Source organism: Gorilla gorilla, chromosome 20, assembly GCF_029281585.2.
Source record: "Gorilla gorilla gorilla isolate KB3781 chromosome 20, NHGRI_mGorGor1-v2.1_pri, whole genome shotgun sequence".
NCBI lineage: Eukaryota > Metazoa > Chordata > Mammalia > Primates > Hominidae > Gorilla > Gorilla gorilla.
Genome location: NC_073244.2, coordinates 43,961,817 through 43,980,201, shown reverse-complemented (window position 1 = coordinate 43,980,201; position 18,385 = coordinate 43,961,817). Strand labels below are relative to the sequence as shown.

Genomic DNA, 18,385 nt, shown 5'->3' with positions numbered 1-18,385 from the left:
CTGCCTCAGCCTTTCAAAGTACCTGGATTACAGGTGTGAGCCACTGTGCCTAGCCCCTTTTTCTTTTTTTCACCATCATTATAATGTGTTATTCATAGTGTCTGTACATATAGACCAGTAGCATTAAGCTACACCGGTATTGATTATATGTATATTAATTAGCCCCTACTATATTAAAACACTTTTTTTTTTTTTAATTGAGATGGGGTCTCACTCTCCCCAGGCTGGAGTGCAGTGGCATGATCATAGTTCATTATAGCCACCTCCTCCTGGGCTCAAGTGATCCTCCCACCTCAGCCTCCCGAGTAGCTGGGGCTTTAGGCACGCGGCACCACAACTGGCTTTTTTTTTTTTTTTTTTTCTATAGGGCCAGGGTCTTGTTATGTTAGCCAGACTGGCCTTGAACTCCTGGGCTTAAGCAATCCTCTTGCTTTGGGCTCCCAAAGTGTTGGGATTACAGGCATAAGCCAACGCCCTTGGCCCTAAAATACATTTTAAATGGTCTTCAGGAGCTTATTTTGAGGGATCCTTATGTGGCTGTTTCATGAACTCACCATCATTTTCCCACATATACAGACTTTCACACATAGAATTAGGCTTCTCACAGCAAGCAGCTCTGGAATAGGCAGACACTGCCCAGAGCTCAATATGGACAACGGTGCTCCTGTCAAGCTCTGCAGGGATCAGAATCAGTCCCACTGCTCCTCATCCGCACACTTGCCGGCTGGTTATTTTGTACTGATGTTACACATAGAGTCATATCTCTCCACTGTTCTGAGGGAAAGCTTGCTACAATATTTCCCTTGGAAGAAAGAGGTACAGTGACCTACAGAGACTCTTTCCTTGCTAGAAGGACAGATATTTTGTTTTTTTAGGCAAGTCTGTTAGGGTGGCTTTAGGAGCCATGTGTAGTAGGAAAATTTTTAAATTTTAACATGTGAAAAGTAGAAAATAATAAATAATAAAATGTTACCATTAGGGTTGATGTTGCCTTGTCCCCTAACCACACTCCCTCCTTGGAAACTCATCTTTTCTTGGATTTGGAGTGCATCCTGGAAGTTTGTGTTTTTATTCTTTTACTACAAGTTTAAACAACTGTAGTAGTGCGCGTGTGTGTGTGTGTATATATATATGTGTATATATATATATAATTTTTTGTTGTTGTTTATTTCTTTTGAGACAGAGTCTTGCTCTGTCGCCCAGGCTGGAATGTAGTGGTGCAATCTTGGTTCACTGCAACCTCCGCCTTCTGGGTTCAAGTGATTCTCCTGCCTGAGCCTCCCAAGTAGCTGGGACTACAGGTGCCCGCCACCATGCCCAGCAAATTTTTGTATTTTTAGTAGAGATTGGGTTTCATCATGTTGGCCAGGATGGTCTCAAACTCCTGACCTCAGGTGATCCTCCCAAAGTGTTGGGATTACTGGCGTGAGCCATTGCGCCCAGCCAAGCCTTTTAAAGTATGTTTATATAAAGTATCACAAATTCTTTATGAAGGTATGTTTTTAGTAGACTTATTTATTGATATATAAAATATACATAAGAAGTGAGTAAATCATAAGTGTAGATTTCGATACATTTTCAAAAAGTAGCCACCACTCAGATTAAAAAAAAAAATTACTTGTACCCTAGAAATCCCCCTTCTTAGTCACTACTTCCCACAGAGTTAACCATTGCCAAGATTAGCTTTAATCTTTAAAAATAACCTGAGATTAGCTTTGCCTGTTCTGAAAATTTACATGCATTTAATTGGACGATATGCATTATTTGGAGTTTGGGAGTCTTCAGTTGTTGTGTATAGCAGGGGCGGGTTTGTTCTCATTGCTGTATATTTTACTGTACAACCGTGCCACTCAGTTATTCATTTTACTGATGACAGAGACTTGATTGGTTCCAGTTTGGGACTCTTAGGAATAGGGATGCTGTGAACATTTGGCGATGTGTCCCTTGATGTACATATTTGTGTATTTCTGGTGGGTATATACTGAGGAATGGTATGTGTATGGTCATAGGGCATATGTACCATCAGCTTTACTACCGGTAGATACTGCCAAACGGTTGTCCATATTGAGCATCTTCTTAATGCTTTTTTTGTGGGGGTGAGGGGGGCAGAGTTTCACTCTTATTGCCCAGGCTGGAGTGCAATGGCACGATTTCTGCTCACTGCAATCTCCGCCTCCTGGGTTCAAGCAATTCTCCTGCCTCAGCCTCCTGAGTAGCTGGGATTACAGGCATGTGCCACCACACCTGGCTAATTTTATATTTTTAGTAGAGACAAGGTTTCTCCATGTTGATCAAGCTGGTCTTGAACTCCCGACTCCAGGTGATCCGCCTGCCTTGGCCTCCTAAAGTGCTGGGATTATAGATGTGAGCCACCGCACCTGGCCCCTAATGCTTTTTAAGTCGTCTTACCTATTTCACATTTCCTTGAGAATAGCGAGTCACTTAATATATTTTTGACAGGTTGAACAAGGAAGTTTGTTCCTGGGAGATAAAAAAAGCTTGAGGTCGGCCGTGCGTGGTGGCTCACACCTATAATCCCACCACTTTGGGAGGTGGAGGTGGGAGGATCATTTGAGGACAGGAGTTCAAGACTGGCCTGGACACCATAGTGAGATCCTGTCTGTATTAAAAAAAAAAAAAGTATGGGGCCATTTACTTTTTCTTTCTTCAAATGATGAGTATCTTGGGAGACCTGTTTGCTTCTCTTGAGCCAGGTCATCTTGGAACCATGTCCACAGAGACAGGTGGACGTAGCAGCCTTAGCTCTTACTCTGAAATGCCCCTTCTCATGGGCGTCTTGCTAGTCCCTGCCACCACCTCCTTGTCAGCCCCAGGGACAGCCTTTCCATTGCCTGCAGTGCAGCCCAGCTAAGCCAAACTGATCACAAAAGCAAGATTTTACTGAAGAATCAGGAGAGCCAAAGGGCAGCCCACCCAGACAGCGCCAGTCACAGTTTACCATGTAACACCTGGTTCAGGTCGAGTGCAGTGGCTCATGCCTGTAATCCCAGCCCTTTGGGAGGCCGAGGCAGGAGGATCACTTGAGGCCAGAAGTTCAAGACCAGCCTGGACAACATACTGAGACCCCATCTCTACAAAAAATTTAAAAATTAGCTGGGCATGGTGGCATACACTTGTAGTCCTAGCTACTGGGAGGCTGAGGTGGAGGATTGCTTGAGCCCAGGAGGTAAAGGCTGCTGCAAGCCATGATTGCGCCACTGCACTGCAGCCTGGGTGACAGAGTGAGACCATGTCTTAAAAAAAGAAAAGAAAAAAAAAAGACCTGCTTCACTGTACTTTCTCTTCCTCTTAGGCAGCCTCTGTCCCTACCCTCAGGCTCTTGCCAATGGAAATGTCTCCTCCTCATCAGCGGCAGGTCCCATTCCTGGCCCATGGGCGTCTCTAAAGGACAACTCTGTGTCCCTGCCATGTTGGGATGAAACAAAATTTCAGCAGCTCCTATATAGCTAACATGAATGGTTACCTATATAGGAGCTACTCTCAGTCAGTAGAGGGGAGTCCCTCAGTAAATGAAATTTACAGTGGACTTACATAATTGGTGAATATAGGAGGCTTCAATGAGAGTCCTCCCAGGGGAGATCAGCACTGCTTGTCCCACATAGAAATGATTAACACAGGCTGGGTGCAGTGGCTGTCATCTGTAATCCCTGCATTTTGGGAGGCTGAGGCAGGAGGATCGCATGGGCCCGGGAGTTTGAGACGAACCTGGGGAACATAAGGAGACCTTGTCTCTACAAAAAATAAAAAAAAAAATTACCTGGTTGTGGTGGTGCACGCCTGTGGTCCCAGCTACTCCAGAGGCTGAAGTGAGAGGATCGCTTGCACGTGGGAAGTCAAGGCTGCAGTGAGCTGTGATCACACCAATGTGCTCCAGCTTGGGTGACAGAGGAGACCCTGTCTCAAAAAAAAGGGGTGGGGGGAAACTAGTAACATGGTGTCAGTACCAGGGTGGAGTGGCATTGGGTGGTCCCTGGCAGGGATGAGGAAGGGAAGCTGCCCTGGCAACCTGGCTGGGATGTGGAGCTCTCAGTGGCCTTAGCATAACTTTAATGGTGTTGCCTTTGCCCCCTAAGCTTTTCCTGAGGGCCTGGAAGTGTCATCCAGCCCCACCTGATATACCCCTTTTGTGTGTCACTGAGGAAAGCAGCTGAAGTGCCCATGGAGGAAGCTCCCAGTGGGGAAGGTTTGAAAGATGTTGGCATTTGTTAGGAGAACATGCTGTATATAAAGGTTACCTTTCTCACTTTTTTGCTCCTTTGTCTTTTATAACAAAAAGGTGCCATTGTTACATGAGGTGGACAGTGAAGACGATGAAAATATTTCTCATCAAGATGGGTTTCCAGGCTCCCCTCCTACACCACAGTGGACACAACAAAAAGGTAGAAAAAAAAAAGCCACAATTTTTATAAAATGTAAGAACATTTTTTCATAATGAATATTGCTTATTTTTAGGAAAACATACCCATTGCCCCTTCATGCTGTAGCTCTGTGATTTTAACTAGGAATATAATTGAAATTTATTTTTTATTGAAAATGAGGGTCCAGGTGTGGTGGCTCACGCCTGTAATCCTAGCACTTTGGAAGGCCAAGGCTGGAGGATCCCTTGAGCTCAAGAATTTGAAAGCAGCCTGGGCAACACAGGGAGACATCGTCTCTACAAAAAGTAAAAATAAAAACACTAGCCAGGCAAGGTGGTGCACGCCTACAGTCCCAGCTACTCAGAAGGGCGAGGTGGGAGGATCACTTGAGCTCAGAAGGTCAGGGCTGCAGTGAGCCATGATTGCACCATTGCACTTCAGCCTGGGTGACAGAATGAGACCCTGTCTCAAGAAAATAAGGCTGGGTGTGGTGGCTCGCTCCTGTAATCCCAGTACTTTGGGAGGCCAAGGTGGGTAGATCTCTTGAGCTTAGGAGTTTGAGACCAGCTTGGGCAACATAGACTCTCTCTACAAAAAATGGACATCCCATCTCTACCAGAATACAAAAAAGTAGCCAGGTATGGTGGCATGTGCCTGTGGTCCTAGCTAGTCAGGAGGCTGAGGTGGGAGGATTGCTTGAGCCCTGGAGGCAGAGGCTGCAGTGAGCTGAGATCGCACCATTGTACCCCAGCCTGAGTGACAGAGTGAAACCCCATCTCAAAAAAAAAAAAAAAAAAAAAAGGAAAAGTTATTCCGCAGTCAATTGCTTCTGGATATTAGGTTGTTTTTAAAGTACAAGGTGCTGTTTTTTTTGCTATGTTAGCTAGGCTGGTCTTGAACTCCTGGGTTTAAGCAATAGAGGTAGGGATAGGATAGGGTCTCCCTAGTCCCAGTGCTTGGGGAAAGACCTGGCCCACAGTGGCCCACTAGGAAAGATCTGTTGGGTGAATGAGTACGTGGACATATATCTATTTGATTATCCCAATGAGAGAATTCAGCAAGTTATAACAAAGGTAGGGAAAAGTTTTCAGTTTCCTAAGAGGTGGCTCACATTTGAGAAGTGACAAGGAGAGCCAGGCATCAAGTGGACAACCAATAACTGCTTTATCAGCAGCCCTAGAGTTGCTTGGGCTCAGGGAAACGTTTCTGTAAATCATTTCTCAGGGAACACAGAATGCCAGCCTCATAATCCTGGGGCCAGAAAACACCTGTTGGTCAGTTGGCGTATTTTTTAAATATTAGATTTATGTAAAAGGTGCATCTCTTTTTAAATTACAAAAGTAATACTGTCTCATTGTAAAAAAAAAAATACATAAATATATAAAGTGCATTAGTCCGTTTTCACGCTGCTGATAAAGACATACCCAAGACTGGGTAACTTATCAAGAAAAAGAAGTTTAATGGACTCATAGTTCCCCGTGGCTGGGGAGGCCTCACAGTCATGGCAGAAGGTGAAAGGCACATCTTACATGGAGGCAGACAAGAGAGAATGAGAACCAAGAGAAAGGGGTTTCCCCTTATAAAACCATCAGATTTCATGAGACTTATTCACTACCACGAGAACAGTATGGGGGAAACCGTCCCATGATTCAATTATCTCCCACTGGGTCCCTCCGACAATATGAGGGAATTATGGGAGCTACAATTCAAGATGAGATGTGAGTGGGGACACAGCCAGACCATATCATAAAGCTAAACACACTTAATTGTGCTCCCACAGATAAGATTTTTAACAATTTAGAGAGTATATGTATATAAAGTGCATGCTGTTTTGTTACCTTTCTTTCATCTCACAACACATGCCAAATGTCTTTCTATGTCCCCAGATTTGGTTCTCTCCTGCCTTGTGTAACATCTGCATTGCGTGGCCTGATGTAGCATATATCAGTCAAGGTCCAATCAGGAGTCAGAACACACACAATGACTTGAAGAGGGAAAATTTACTATAAAGAATGCTTAATAATAACAGGTTTGGGAGCTGCGCATGGTGGCTCACACCTGTAGTTCCAGCTATGCAGGAGGCTGAGATGGGAGGATCACTTGAGCCCAGGAAGGAGGTCAGGGCTGCAGTGAGATGTGATAGTGCCATTGCACTCCAACCTAGGTGACAGAGTGAGACCCTGTCTCTAAAAATAATAATAATAATAACAACAGGATTGCCTACTAAGGAGTAAAGAGAATACTCAAGAATTCAGGAGTAGCAGCTCAAGGGAGCAGCCACTGCCCCTAGGGCTGATGCTTCAGGAGGAAGCAGCTCTGGAGGAGCCTCAGCCAGAACTCAAGATCCACACCTTCCTGGAGAGGATGTAGCTTTGGCCTGCCGGGTGGCCAAGAAGTTTGCTGAGGGGCTGCCCTAATGAAACTCACTGGGATAGGGGGCCAGGAGAAGCCACCATGGGGAGGTACTGCATGTTGCTGGCCACCCAAAAAATTAAAGAAAGGATCTGCGCATGAAATCCCACTTGTAATCCCAGCTACTTGGGAGGCCAAGGCGGGAAGATTACTTGAGCCTGGGAGTTCGAATCCAGTCTGGGTAATATAGTGAGACCCTTGGACTCTAAAACCAGAAATTAAAAAAAGAAATTAATGCATGGAAGGAAGAGCCAGAGGAAGCTGGAATCAGAAAGCAAAGCCCCAGCTCCTCCAGCGTCTCTCCAGCACCCTCTACAGAAGAAGCCTTCCATGGTGCCAACTGGCTGGGTGGAAATGCTGCAGTAACATGAGCTGGCCATGAAGGTGGATTTGGAGATGAGAGGCCGTGGCCACCCACATACTTGGGAACGTGCACCTGGCACACAGGTGGTGGTTGGGAGGGATTGCAGCTCCTGCAGTGATGCCTGGTTTGTGGTGGGCATTAAAAGCCCCTGCATACTTCTGAAAAACCCCAAACCCCAAACTGTAATTTAGTGGCTCAGGGCTGGGCCCAGAGGTCTGTACTTTTTTTTTTTTGAAACATAGTTTCACTCTTGTTGCCCAGGCTGGAGTGCAGTGGCGCAATCTCGGCTCACTGCAACCTCCGCCTCCTGGGTTCAAGCCATTCTCTTGCCTCAGCCTCCTGAGTAGCTGGGATTACAGGCATGCACCACCACACCTGGCTAATTTTGTATTTTTAGTAGAGACGGGGTTTCTCTGTGTTGGTCAGACTGGTCTCGAAGGGTCTGTACTTTTCACAAGTACACAGAGGAGTCTGTTGTGGGTGATCCTTGGACAACACGTGAGGAACCCTGGCTTTTGGTGGTTTGGTCCTTGACTCTGTCGTTTCTAGGCATGGCTAACTTACTTACCTCATTTTCTCTTCAATCTAGAGTGTCTGTCTCATAAATGAAGTGACAATGTAAAGTGCAGTGGCTTCCGTCAGTGCTAGTGATGATTAGTGTCTAAAGCCTGAAGCTTTCATCACCTGGTGCATCCCTCTGCACTCTAGCGAGACCTCTGCCAAGAAGACCAAACACACTTTGGGCAAGGCCCTTGTACCCTTGGTCAGAGCTGCCAAATTCATGCTCATGGACGCTGTTCCCCTTTCCTAGATTCTCTGCAGACCCTTCTTTGATCCCACAGTCCCCTCTTGCTAGTACTTCCTCCTTCTCCTCCTTAACAGCCTGCTTTGTCAAGTGATACACCTCTCCAGGCCTTCTCCCTCTCCATGTCTCCTCATACCTCTCCAGCTTGGCTTCCCTCCCCATCGCACCACTGGGCCAGAGACCTTCATGTAGTTAAGTGCACTGGATGGTTTTCTGGCTTCATCTGATGATGTCTCAGGAGCATACCACGTGGTTAACATACCTTCTCCCTGGGCTCAGGACATCTCGTTTCCTCCTGCCTTCCTGGGCATCCACCTGTCATCTCCTCAGTCTAGGCCCTTTACTCTTCGAAGCACTCACAGCCTGCCCCCCAGTTTGCTATCATTCGTTGTGTGCTGCGCCCAGGTTTCCTTTCGCAGCTTCTATGCCATGTAACCATTTGACTTCATTCATTCATCCCCTCAGTCAGAAGAGTCTTTTTTTTTTTTTTTTTTTAACAGGGTCTCACTCTGTTGCCCAGGCTGGAGTACAGTGGTGTGATCATGGCTTACTGCAACCTCAACCTGGGTTCAGTTGATCCTCCCACCTCAGCCTCCTGAATAGCTGGGACTACAGGTGTGCATCATCATGCCTGGCTAATTTTTGTATTTTGTTAGACACAGGGTTTCACTATGTTGCCCAGGCTGGTCTTGAACTCCTGGGCTCAAACATTTGACCTGCCTTGGCCTCCCAAAGTGCTGGGATTACAGGCATGAGACACCTCATCTGGCCCAGAGCCATCTTTTCAAAGCACAAAGCTGGTAGTGTCCCCTTGCACGTCCACGGACCCCCACATGCGTCCCCTCACACCCCCACATACCTCAGACCCTTTTAAATTGGATCTCTTCCATGGTTTCCCACCATCTGCTTGGCCTGCCAGCCCCTGCTGACTGCTTTCCAGCTACTCTGCTGTTCTTTTATTTCCTCAACTCTGTGGTGTTCCTTCCTGCCACTGGACCTGTGTACATGCTACTCTCCCTCCCCACTACCTAATGTCTCTTATATGTAGGCATGTGAAACGTGGTGAGTTGTGGGGTTTGACTTTTTTTTTTGAGACAGGATCTTGCTCTGCCACCTAGGCTGGAATACAGTGGTGTGATCATAGCTCACTGCAGCCTCTACCTCCTGGGCTTAAACCATCCTCCCATCTCGGCTTCCCGCAGTGTTGGGATTACAGGCATGAGCCACTACATCCTTATATGCTCAAATATATCTGAAAAGAACCATACCCAGTTGTTAACCATGGTTACCTCTGGAGAGGGGAAGGTTTCGAGGGATTATGGTCATGGGTGAATTTTGATTTATCTGTGTCATTAAAATTTTTGACAGCAAGAATGTGTTCATATCACGTGAATTTTCTTTCCATAAAGATTGGAATAGGGCCAGGCACAGTGGCTCAGGCCTATGATCCCAGGACTTTAGGAGGCTAAAGCAGGAGGATTGCTCGAGCCCAGGAATTTGAGACCAGGCTGGGCAACATAGGGAGGCCCCGTTTCTACAAAAATGTAAAAAATTAGCTGGCATAATGGCACACACCTGTAGTCCCAGCTACTCTGGAGGCTGAGGCAGGAAGATCACTTGAGCCCGGCAGCTGGAGGCTGAGACAGGAAGATAACTTGAGCCCAGCAGCTGGAGGCTGAGGCAGGAAGATCATCTGAGCCTGGCAGCTGGAGGCTGAGGCAGGAAGATCGCTTGAGCCCGGCAGGTTGAGGCTGCAGTGCAGTTTCCACCACTGCACTTCAGCCTGGGTGACAGAGTGAGACCCTGTCTCAAAAAAAAAAAAAAAAAAAAAAAAAAAGACTGGGATAGACCCAGCATGACACCTTGTATGCAGCAGGAGTACGCCCAGTATTGAAGCCTTTTGCTGTTATTTTATGTCTATCCCCCTCACCCATATAGGTAATAGAAATGAGGAGGGTGAGGACTCTGGAAATCTTTTTGAGAAATGATAAATAAGAACACAGGACACAAAGTAGATTCACAGAACCAAGTGAACTGCATGCACATTAAATGTACATTAAATACAACATGAATTTGGGATGCTGTAAATTGTAAGTTTAATCTTTATGAGACTCTTTTTCTGAAAAGTTCATGACTAAGATAAAATAGCATGATTTCCTTTGGGAAAATTGAATTGCCCTTTAAAAACTTTTTATTGTGATCATTTTTAATGTGTACAAAAGTAGAGAGACTAGTAAAATGAACTCCCACTTATCCACCTATGCATCTCCCCACTTCTATAGCTGTCAACAATTTTCTTACTTTTTTTGAGGCAGGGTCGCTCTTGTTGTCCAGGCTGGAGTGTGGTGGCATGATCTCAGCTCACTGCAACCTCTGCCTCCCAGGCTTGAGTGATTCTTCTGCCTCAGCCTCCCGAGTAGCTGGGACTGCAGGTGTGTTCCACCGCACCCGACTAATTTGGTATTTTTTATAGAGACGGGGTTTTGCTCTGTTGCCCAGGCTGGTCTCAAACTCCCGGGCTCAACCGATCTACCTGCCTCGGCCTCCCAAAGTGCTGGGGTTACAGGCATGTGCCAGTGTGCCCGACCAGCTGTCAACCTTTTGCCATTCTATTTCATGTAACTCCCTGCTCCCCCAATTTTATTTTGTGAAGAATTTAAGGGGGACATAGAAGACTCCATTAAATATGAAAGCAGTCAGATCTGAGGTAGCATTGTGTGATACCAAATCAAGACTATTGTAAAGGTGTTATTAAAAATATATATTTTTTCTTATCGTATCACTTTAAACATTTGCCCATTGGAAATTTGTTCAGTGCCAGCCGTGTGTCAGAGATGATAGAGCCACAGGCCTTTCCCCTCGCATCCCAGCTGCAGAGGAGGAGGTGCAGATTGCAAACCGTAGTCTGGGGTGCTAAGGTGGGCAGTAGAGGTGGTTGTCTCTCAGTTAGGGAAGGTGGTAGGGGGAGGAGGGTTCATCAGGCTGAACTCAGAAGGACAGGGCAGGATTTCACCTGGTGTCCAACGCAGGAGAGCAGTCCAGGCTGCCCCTGGACGTTTGACTGAAAGCAGTTTGGTTAAAAACAGTTGATCAAGATGACTTTGGCCAAAAATGAGCTCTTCAGTGATGAGTTGCTCAAGTACTGGTATTTTCAATACATCAGGGAGTAGATTTATTATTTATTTACTTATTTCTTTTTTTGAGATGGAGTCTTGCTCTGTTGCGCAGGCTGGAGTGTCATGTTACAGTCTTGGCTCACTGCAACCTCTGCCTCCCAAACTCAAGCAATTCTCCTGCCTCAGCCACCCAAGTAGCTGGGATTACAGGCAAGTGCCACCATGCCCGGCTAATTTTTGTGTTTTTAGTAGAGATGGGGTTTCACTATGTTGGCCAGGCTAGTCTTGAACTCCTGACCTCAAGTGGTCCATCCACCTCAGCCTCCCAAAGTGCTGGGATTACAGGCATGAGCCACCGTGCCCAACCAGGAAGTAGATTTAGAATCTTGTATGTATCTCTAGCATTTTCTTCTGTTGTCTGAATTTTGTAGGGTTTTTTCACCTATTTTTTGCATGTGTTTCCAGTTTATTTTCAGCCGGTTATTTCTGCTCTGCAAATTAATAGTAGAAAGTTAAAAGCAACTCAGGGCCAGGCACAGTGGCTCATGCCTGTAATCCCTGCACCTTGGGAGGCCGAGGCGGGTGGATTAGCTGAGGTCAGGAGTTCAAGACCAGCCTGGCCAACGTGGGGGAACCCTGTCTCTACTAAAAATACAAAAATTAGCTGGGTGTCGTGGCGCATGCCTGTAATCCCAGCTACTTGGGAGGCTGAGGCAGGAGAATCATTTGAACCTGGGAGGCGGAGGGTGCAGTGAGCCAAGATTGCACCATTGTACTCCACCTGAGGGACAGAGTGAGACTCTGTCTCAAAAAAAAAAAAAGCAACTCGATGTCCAACTTTTCACAACATGAATGTGTACAGGCAAACTGGGGTGTAAGATCACCTGCTTCCTAGGGTACCTGGATTACAGATGTGTGGAAGATGAGTAACTGGGTGAGATTTGTTTTCCTCTCTGTTGAGACAGTTTGCTTCAAGGAACAACTATTTTTCTGACCAGGTTGGATGCTGCATCTAGGGAGGGTAGGCCAATAGGAGTATGCGTTGGCCCATCCAGGGAGTGGTGGGCAAGATGTGTGGAGCGTGATGGGGAGGAGTATTGGAAGGAGAGGAGGAGCCCGGCGTGGGAAGATGTGTGGAGCGTGATGGGGAGGAGTGTTGGAAGGAGAGGAGGAGCCCGGCGTGGGAAGATGTGTGGAGCGTGATGGGGAGGAGTGTTGGAAGGAGAGGAGGAGCCCGGCGTGGGAAGATGTGTGGAGAGTGATGGGGAGGAGTGTCGGAAGGAGAGGAGGAGCCCGGCGTGGGAAGATGTGTGGAGAGTGATGGGGAGGAGTGTCGGAAGGAGAGGAGGAGCCCGGTGTGGGAAGATGTGTGGAGCGTGATGGGGAGGAGTGTTGGAAGGAGAGGAGGAGCCTGGCATGGGAAGGGCTTGGAGACACTGAAGAGTTTGGCTTTGGTTCTGCAGCCACGTGAGCCACGGATGGTGGTCAGGCATGGGTATGGGAGAGAGATGACAATTTAGAGTCAGGCCCCAGCCTGGCTCTGGGACCCACTTGCCCTGTGACCCTGTGAATTTTATCCCTGTTCTGGGCCTTGTCGAGCTCCTCTGTAGAAGGTGAATTTCTATGATTGTACTTTCTGAGTTGTCATATTTCATTATCTACTTTAAAAGTTTCTCTCTCTCTTTCTTCATCAGATGGTAAACACCCTGTTCTGAATTTAAAGGTAAGATCATTTTTTTAAAAAACTGATTTTCTCAATAAATAGAGTTTTCATCATAATTTTTCATAAATTTTCAACAACTTTGGTGTTGAAACTTTGGCGGTGATTTTGGGGCAAAAATAAATCTTCCCTTAAGACTTCTTTCCTGTTGAATATTTCTTTTAAATGCTTTTTTTTTTTTTGAGAAGGGGGTCTCACTGTCGCCCAGACTGGAGTGCAGTGGCGCAATCTCAGCTCACTGTGGTCTCCGTCTTCCGGGCTCAAGCAATCCTCCCACCTCAGCCTCCCGAGTAGCTGGGATCGCAGATGCATGCCACCACACCCAGCTAATTTGTTGTATTTTTGGTAAAGACGGGGTTTCACCATATTACCCAGGCTGGTCTCAAACTCCTGAGCTCAAGTGGTCTGCCCATCTCGACCTCCCAAAATGCTGGGATTGCAGGCATGAGCCACTGTCCCTGGCCTTAAATACTTTTAAAACGTGAGGAAATTGATATTTTCCATAGTTTAATGATGAAAGTAATGTATTAAAGGGTTAGAAACTACTTTATAATTAAAATGAATGTGGAATGAATAGACAATTTTATCTTTTGTTAAAATTATTTTTTGAGACGGGATCTCCCTCTGTGACCCGGGCTGCAGTGCAGTGGTGTGATCATAGCTCACTGTAGCCTCAATCTCCTGGGATCAAGTGATTCTTTTGCCTCAGTCTCCTGAGTAGCTGGGACTACAGGCACATGCCACCACTCCTGGCTAATTAAAAAAAAAATTTTTTTAGAGATCAGGTCTTGTTATGTTGCCCAGGATGGTCTCAAGCTCCTGAGCTCAAGCGATCCTCCTGCCTTGGTCTCCCAAGGGCATTGGGATTGCAGGCATGATGTGACGTGCCTAGCCTGAGATATTTTTTTGAGATGGAGTCTCGCTCTGTCACCCAGACTGGAGTGCAGTGGCGCAGTCTCGGCTCACTGCAACCTCCGCCTCCTGGATTCAAGTGATTCTCCTGCCTCATCCTCCGGAGTAGCTAGGACAACAGGTACATGCCATCATGCCCAGCTAATTTTTGTATTTTTAATGGAGATGAGATTTCACCATGTTGGCCAGTCTGGTCTCAGACTCCTGACCTCAGGCGATCCCACCTGCCTCGGGCTCCTAAAGTGCTGGGATTACGGGTGTGAGCCCCCACACCTGGCCTGGCCTGAGAATTTTAATAACTAATTTGCAAACATGGAAATAGTTCTAACTTAAGTTTTTCATTGTGCGATGTCATAGGAACTTAAAAATTAAACATCTCTCTGCAGAGTTAATTTATAACCTTGTCTGCTTTGTCAGCAGAAATTAGAAACTTAATATCACACCACCATGTAAGGAAAAATTAACAAAAGTTCACAGCCTTCCCTTTCCTCTAGGTTTGGGGTTGAGAAGCAATATCTTACTGTTCCTTTCTCAGCATTTTGCAAATGTGCTTCCCTGCAGTTGATGGGGTCCTTTTTGCCCATCCCAGTGAGAAGAGGCCTGGCTGGAGTTTGCTGAGGGCATCTCTGCTCAGCACTTGCAGCCCTACCTAGCACATGCTTTTCAACGTGAGTCCACAGCCCGCTACTCATGGGATCTACCTGTAAGGACAGTCACTGAACTCAGTGCAGAAAGGCAGGAAGAAAGCTCAGGCAGGACTTCCTTTATAGCCTCAGAGAGCCCACCAGAGGGGAAGACACTTAAGGTCTCAGATTCAGGTATAAGAAACAGTGTAATCCCAGCATGTTGGGAGACCAAGGTAGGAGGATCCCTTGAGCCCAGGAGCTCAAGGCTAGCCTGGACAACAGGAGACCCCATCTCTACAAAAAAAAAAAAAAAAAAAAAAAAAAAATTAGGTGTGATGGCCCATGTGTAATCCCAGATACTTGGGAGGCTGAGGTAGGAGGATTTCATGAGCCCAGGAGTTGGAGGCTGCAGTGAGCTGCGATCACAGCACTGCACCCTAGCCTGGGTGACAGAGTAAGACCCTGTCTTAAAAAAGGAAAAAAAGAAATAGTACATATTAAAGTTTTGAAAGCTAAAACAAACAAAGAACAAGAGTCAAAATGAAGGAAATAAAGCATGCTTATATACCTGCTGTCTAATGACCTAGCTGCGTGTGTCCACTTTATAAAACACTAATGCTCTGCACTTATTCCTCTTATGTTCTTTCTTTCCTAGGATGAAAAACCTCCATTATGTGAGAAACCTCCACCCTCCCCAGGTATTTGCCTTTTGAATTATATTATGATTGAAAAGCTTGTTTTGGAGAATATCCAGATTAATTTTATCTGAAAATAAAGATTACATTTTCTTTGTCTTGTATTAGTTGTTGAACTTTCACCCTTGCCTCAAAAGAGAGGATCCAAACACTAGGTAGTGCACGTATGTCCATACAGGATGTGCTTGGATCCTGGGAGGGTGGGGGTTGGACCTGGGGAGACGTGGACCTGTGGGATATGCTGGGATCCTGGGGGAAGGGAGGTGGACCTGTGGGATGTGCTGGGATCCCAGTGGGAGGAGTGGACCCATGATGTACTGGGATCCGTGCTGGGCAGGCAGGTGCAGTTATGCGCTCTGCTCTGAGGCTGAAGGCAGAGGGAGAGGTCTAGAGATGCTTTATGGGTTATGCCCCCTGAACAGTTTGGGGAGCTTCAGTGGCTTCCAAAATGGAGGTTATAATTTTTGCTGTTAGGTCCCACATTGTTACAAGATCTTTGGGGTGTCGCTTTTCTGGTCGGAAATGTCTGTGGTGCCAGTGTGCCTTTGCCTGAGTTCTTGTCCTGCGTCCAGGAAGAATGAGGTAAGCAGACAAGTGGAGGGTGAGCAAGACAAAGAGGAGCTTTACTGCGTGTTAGGACAGTTCAGAGGAGACCCACAGTGGGTAGCTCCTCTCTGTAGGCAGGTCGTCCCGTTAAGTGTTCAGCTCTCAGCAGAGAGGAGGCCCCCTGGAGTCGATGGCTCCTCTCTGAAGGCAGGTCATCCAACTGTCTCTGCAGCTCTCAGCAAAGAGGAAGCCCTGGAGAGGGTTGTTCTTCTCTGCAGCTGGTTATTCTGACCAGCTCCTAGTAGAGAGGAGGCCCTGGAGTGGGTTGCTCCTCTCTGCTGCTGGTCCTCTGACATCTCCAGCTATCAGCAGAGAGGGGAACTCCTCTCTGCAGCTGGTCATCTCATCTGCTCTGCTCCAACTAAGCCCAGGGCTTTTATGGGCCTCAGAAGGGAGGAAGTGCGCACCGATTGGTCCAGGGTGGCCATGGGTGGGCCTGGAAAAGGCACCATAAGTTCCTACTGCAGTCCCACGGGACAGGCAACCCGGTCCCCAGCCTTCAGGCCCTCTCCGACCTGAAGGTGGGGCCTCACCGGGGACCTGCCTGCTTCTGCCCAGGAACCTGTCTGCCTCCTGCTGCCCAGTCCATGGCACCCAGGCTGCTCACACCAAGGGACAACTGCAGGCCAGTGCAGAGCCATCCTCAGCACCCCCTTGTCTTTCCCTCCTGTGTTCATGGGTGCCCAAAGTCTGGAGGGGGCTGAGGCGGCAGGGCGCTGTCGTGTCCGTACTGCCCTGAGTATGCACACTCCCGGCCAGGCTGTGACAGTGCCCAGGCTTGGCCTCAACCCCGCTCCAACCCTGCTGCGAGACTGGAGCAGGCACCAGGAGCAGGGAGAGGCCAGGCAGCTAGAGCAAACACCCATAAGCCTGCGGGGACACGGGAGCCTTCCCAGGCCCCCGAGGGTGCAGACTGCAGAGACACCCAGGTCCTACACCTGGGAGGGCAACTGTAGCAGCACCCCATGAGCTCCTGCCCCACCAACTCAGAAGGGGCGGGGCTCCCGCTTGTCCCCGGCTCCTGCTTGTCCCCGGCTCCCGCTTGTCCCCGGCTCCCGATAGCTGTGTGGAGCATGCAGCCCTGACCATACCTCTGGAGCAGGTGCCCACAGTGGGGTGAAGCCAGGCAGTGGAATCAGGCACTTCGGAGCCTATGGTGGGTGGTGGGGGCCTTCTTGGGCCCCCAAGAACACAGAGATTCTCGGGTCTGCAGCCGGGCTTGGGCAGCTGCAGCAGCACCCAGGGAGGGCCGGGGCTCCTGCCTGCTCCATGGAGCAAGAGGCTTGGGCCACACCTCCCTGCTCTAGAGTCTGTGCGGTGGCCACTCTAGATGGGCCGCTGCTGCCGTCAGTGTCACTGCTCTGAAAATCCTGTTTTAAGTCTCCTCCACGTCAGATTAACTTTATTTGCACCCTTTCAATCTCAGCATTTTCAATGCTGTATTCTGGGTGATTGCTGGGGCTCCAACTTCTGCGCCATGCATTCATTTTTCATGATGTGTATCCTGCGGCTCAGCCCATCCTTTCAGTTTATGGTGTTAATCAAACGTTAACTTCCATGATTTCTGTGACACTGACTACGTCTCTCTGGAAGTTGTAACCATGCGCATCCAGTCTTAGGGTTTGTGTTGCAGCCCCTTCTCTTCTCTTACTTGCCATTGGTGTTCTCTGGCTGTGCTGTTTGATGCCTCTTGGGGTCTCTGAGATTCCCTGTGGCCCACATGGGGATGCTACCACTGTTTACTGCACCCTGCCTGAAGAGGGAGAGCCAGCAGGCTGCCAGGCTGTACTGACTGCTGCCTCCAGCAACTGATGGGGATGGACAGGATGTGAGGCCCACCGGGATCCGTGGGGACCCCTCTTCCTCCTGGCTTTCTCCAGACCCCTGCCATGCCTTTCTGCCCTCAGGGCCTGTGTGTTCTGCCTGAGGAGGGTCACACATTTCTGCTGTTGCTGCCTGGGTCAGGTGGGTTAACCCCTTGCTATTCCCACTCTGGTTATCTAACTCAACAGCTCATCAGCTGCTTCAAGCTGCTTCTTTTTAAATATAATTTTATTTATTGATTGATTTTTGTAGAGATGGGCTCTTGCTATGTTGCTCAGGCCGGTCTCGAACTCCTGGCCTCAAGCAATCTTCCTGCCTCAGCTTCCCAAAGTGCTGGGATTGCAGGTGCGAGCCACCAGGCCCAGCCTCATCAGCTCTTTCTAGGCCACTTTGTGTCTCCACTCCTACCAGGGCAAGGTGTATCCCTGGAGCCACCCCTCCCCATTTTCTAGCTGCCCTCTCTTGGCACATTTCAGGCTGTGGCACCCATCTTCATTCTCATCTCAACTGTTTTATCTCTGGGATTTCTCAGGGTTCCCTTGTTTCTGTGTAGCTGTGGAGTTTCCCATTTCTGAGCCTCACCTTTTGCATGTTACGGATTGGATGTGTGTGTGTCAGAGGTCGGGCCAGGCTCTCTGGAGCCACCAGCCATCCTGCCCTCGTCTGTATGGAAGCTCTGCTTCCGCCTCTCCCTCCCCTGGGAGGTGCGCTGGCCAGGGGTCATGGGCGCCTCACCTCCTGTGACCTTTCGGAGCACATCTCCCCATGGAACCGCGCTGGTTTCCACCCCACTTTCTTGCTCTTCCTTCTTAAGGTCCTATGTGACCTCGGTTTTCTCCTCACCCTGGTGCCTTCAGGTGCTGCCCACAGGCCAGTGGCTCATCAGTCTCCCCAGCAGAGACTGCCCTGGGACTCTGGGCCTCTGT

The 18,385-nt window shown here is 48.1% G+C and overlaps 1 protein-coding gene across 5 annotated transcripts in view; it reads left to right on the top strand.

Moving 5' to 3' along the window:
- The window catches only part of CEP89 (centrosomal protein 89), a 97,153-nt gene that overhangs the window by 19,834 nt on the left and 58,934 nt on the right, over positions 1 to 18,385 (top strand). For all 5 annotated transcript variants that reach the window (XR_008673709.2, XM_055368898.2, XM_055368901.2 and 2 more), the window contains exons 5-7: positions 4,298 to 4,400; positions 12,771 to 12,799; positions 14,990 to 15,032. Coding sequence is in view for 4 of the 5 variants with exons in the window: in XM_055368898.2 (XP_055224873.1) it covers positions 4,298 to 4,400; positions 12,771 to 12,799; positions 14,990 to 15,032 (175 nt within the window). In the remaining variant the exon portion in view is untranslated. The remainder of the gene's footprint in view (positions 1 to 4,297; positions 4,401 to 12,770; positions 12,800 to 14,989; positions 15,033 to 18,385) is intronic.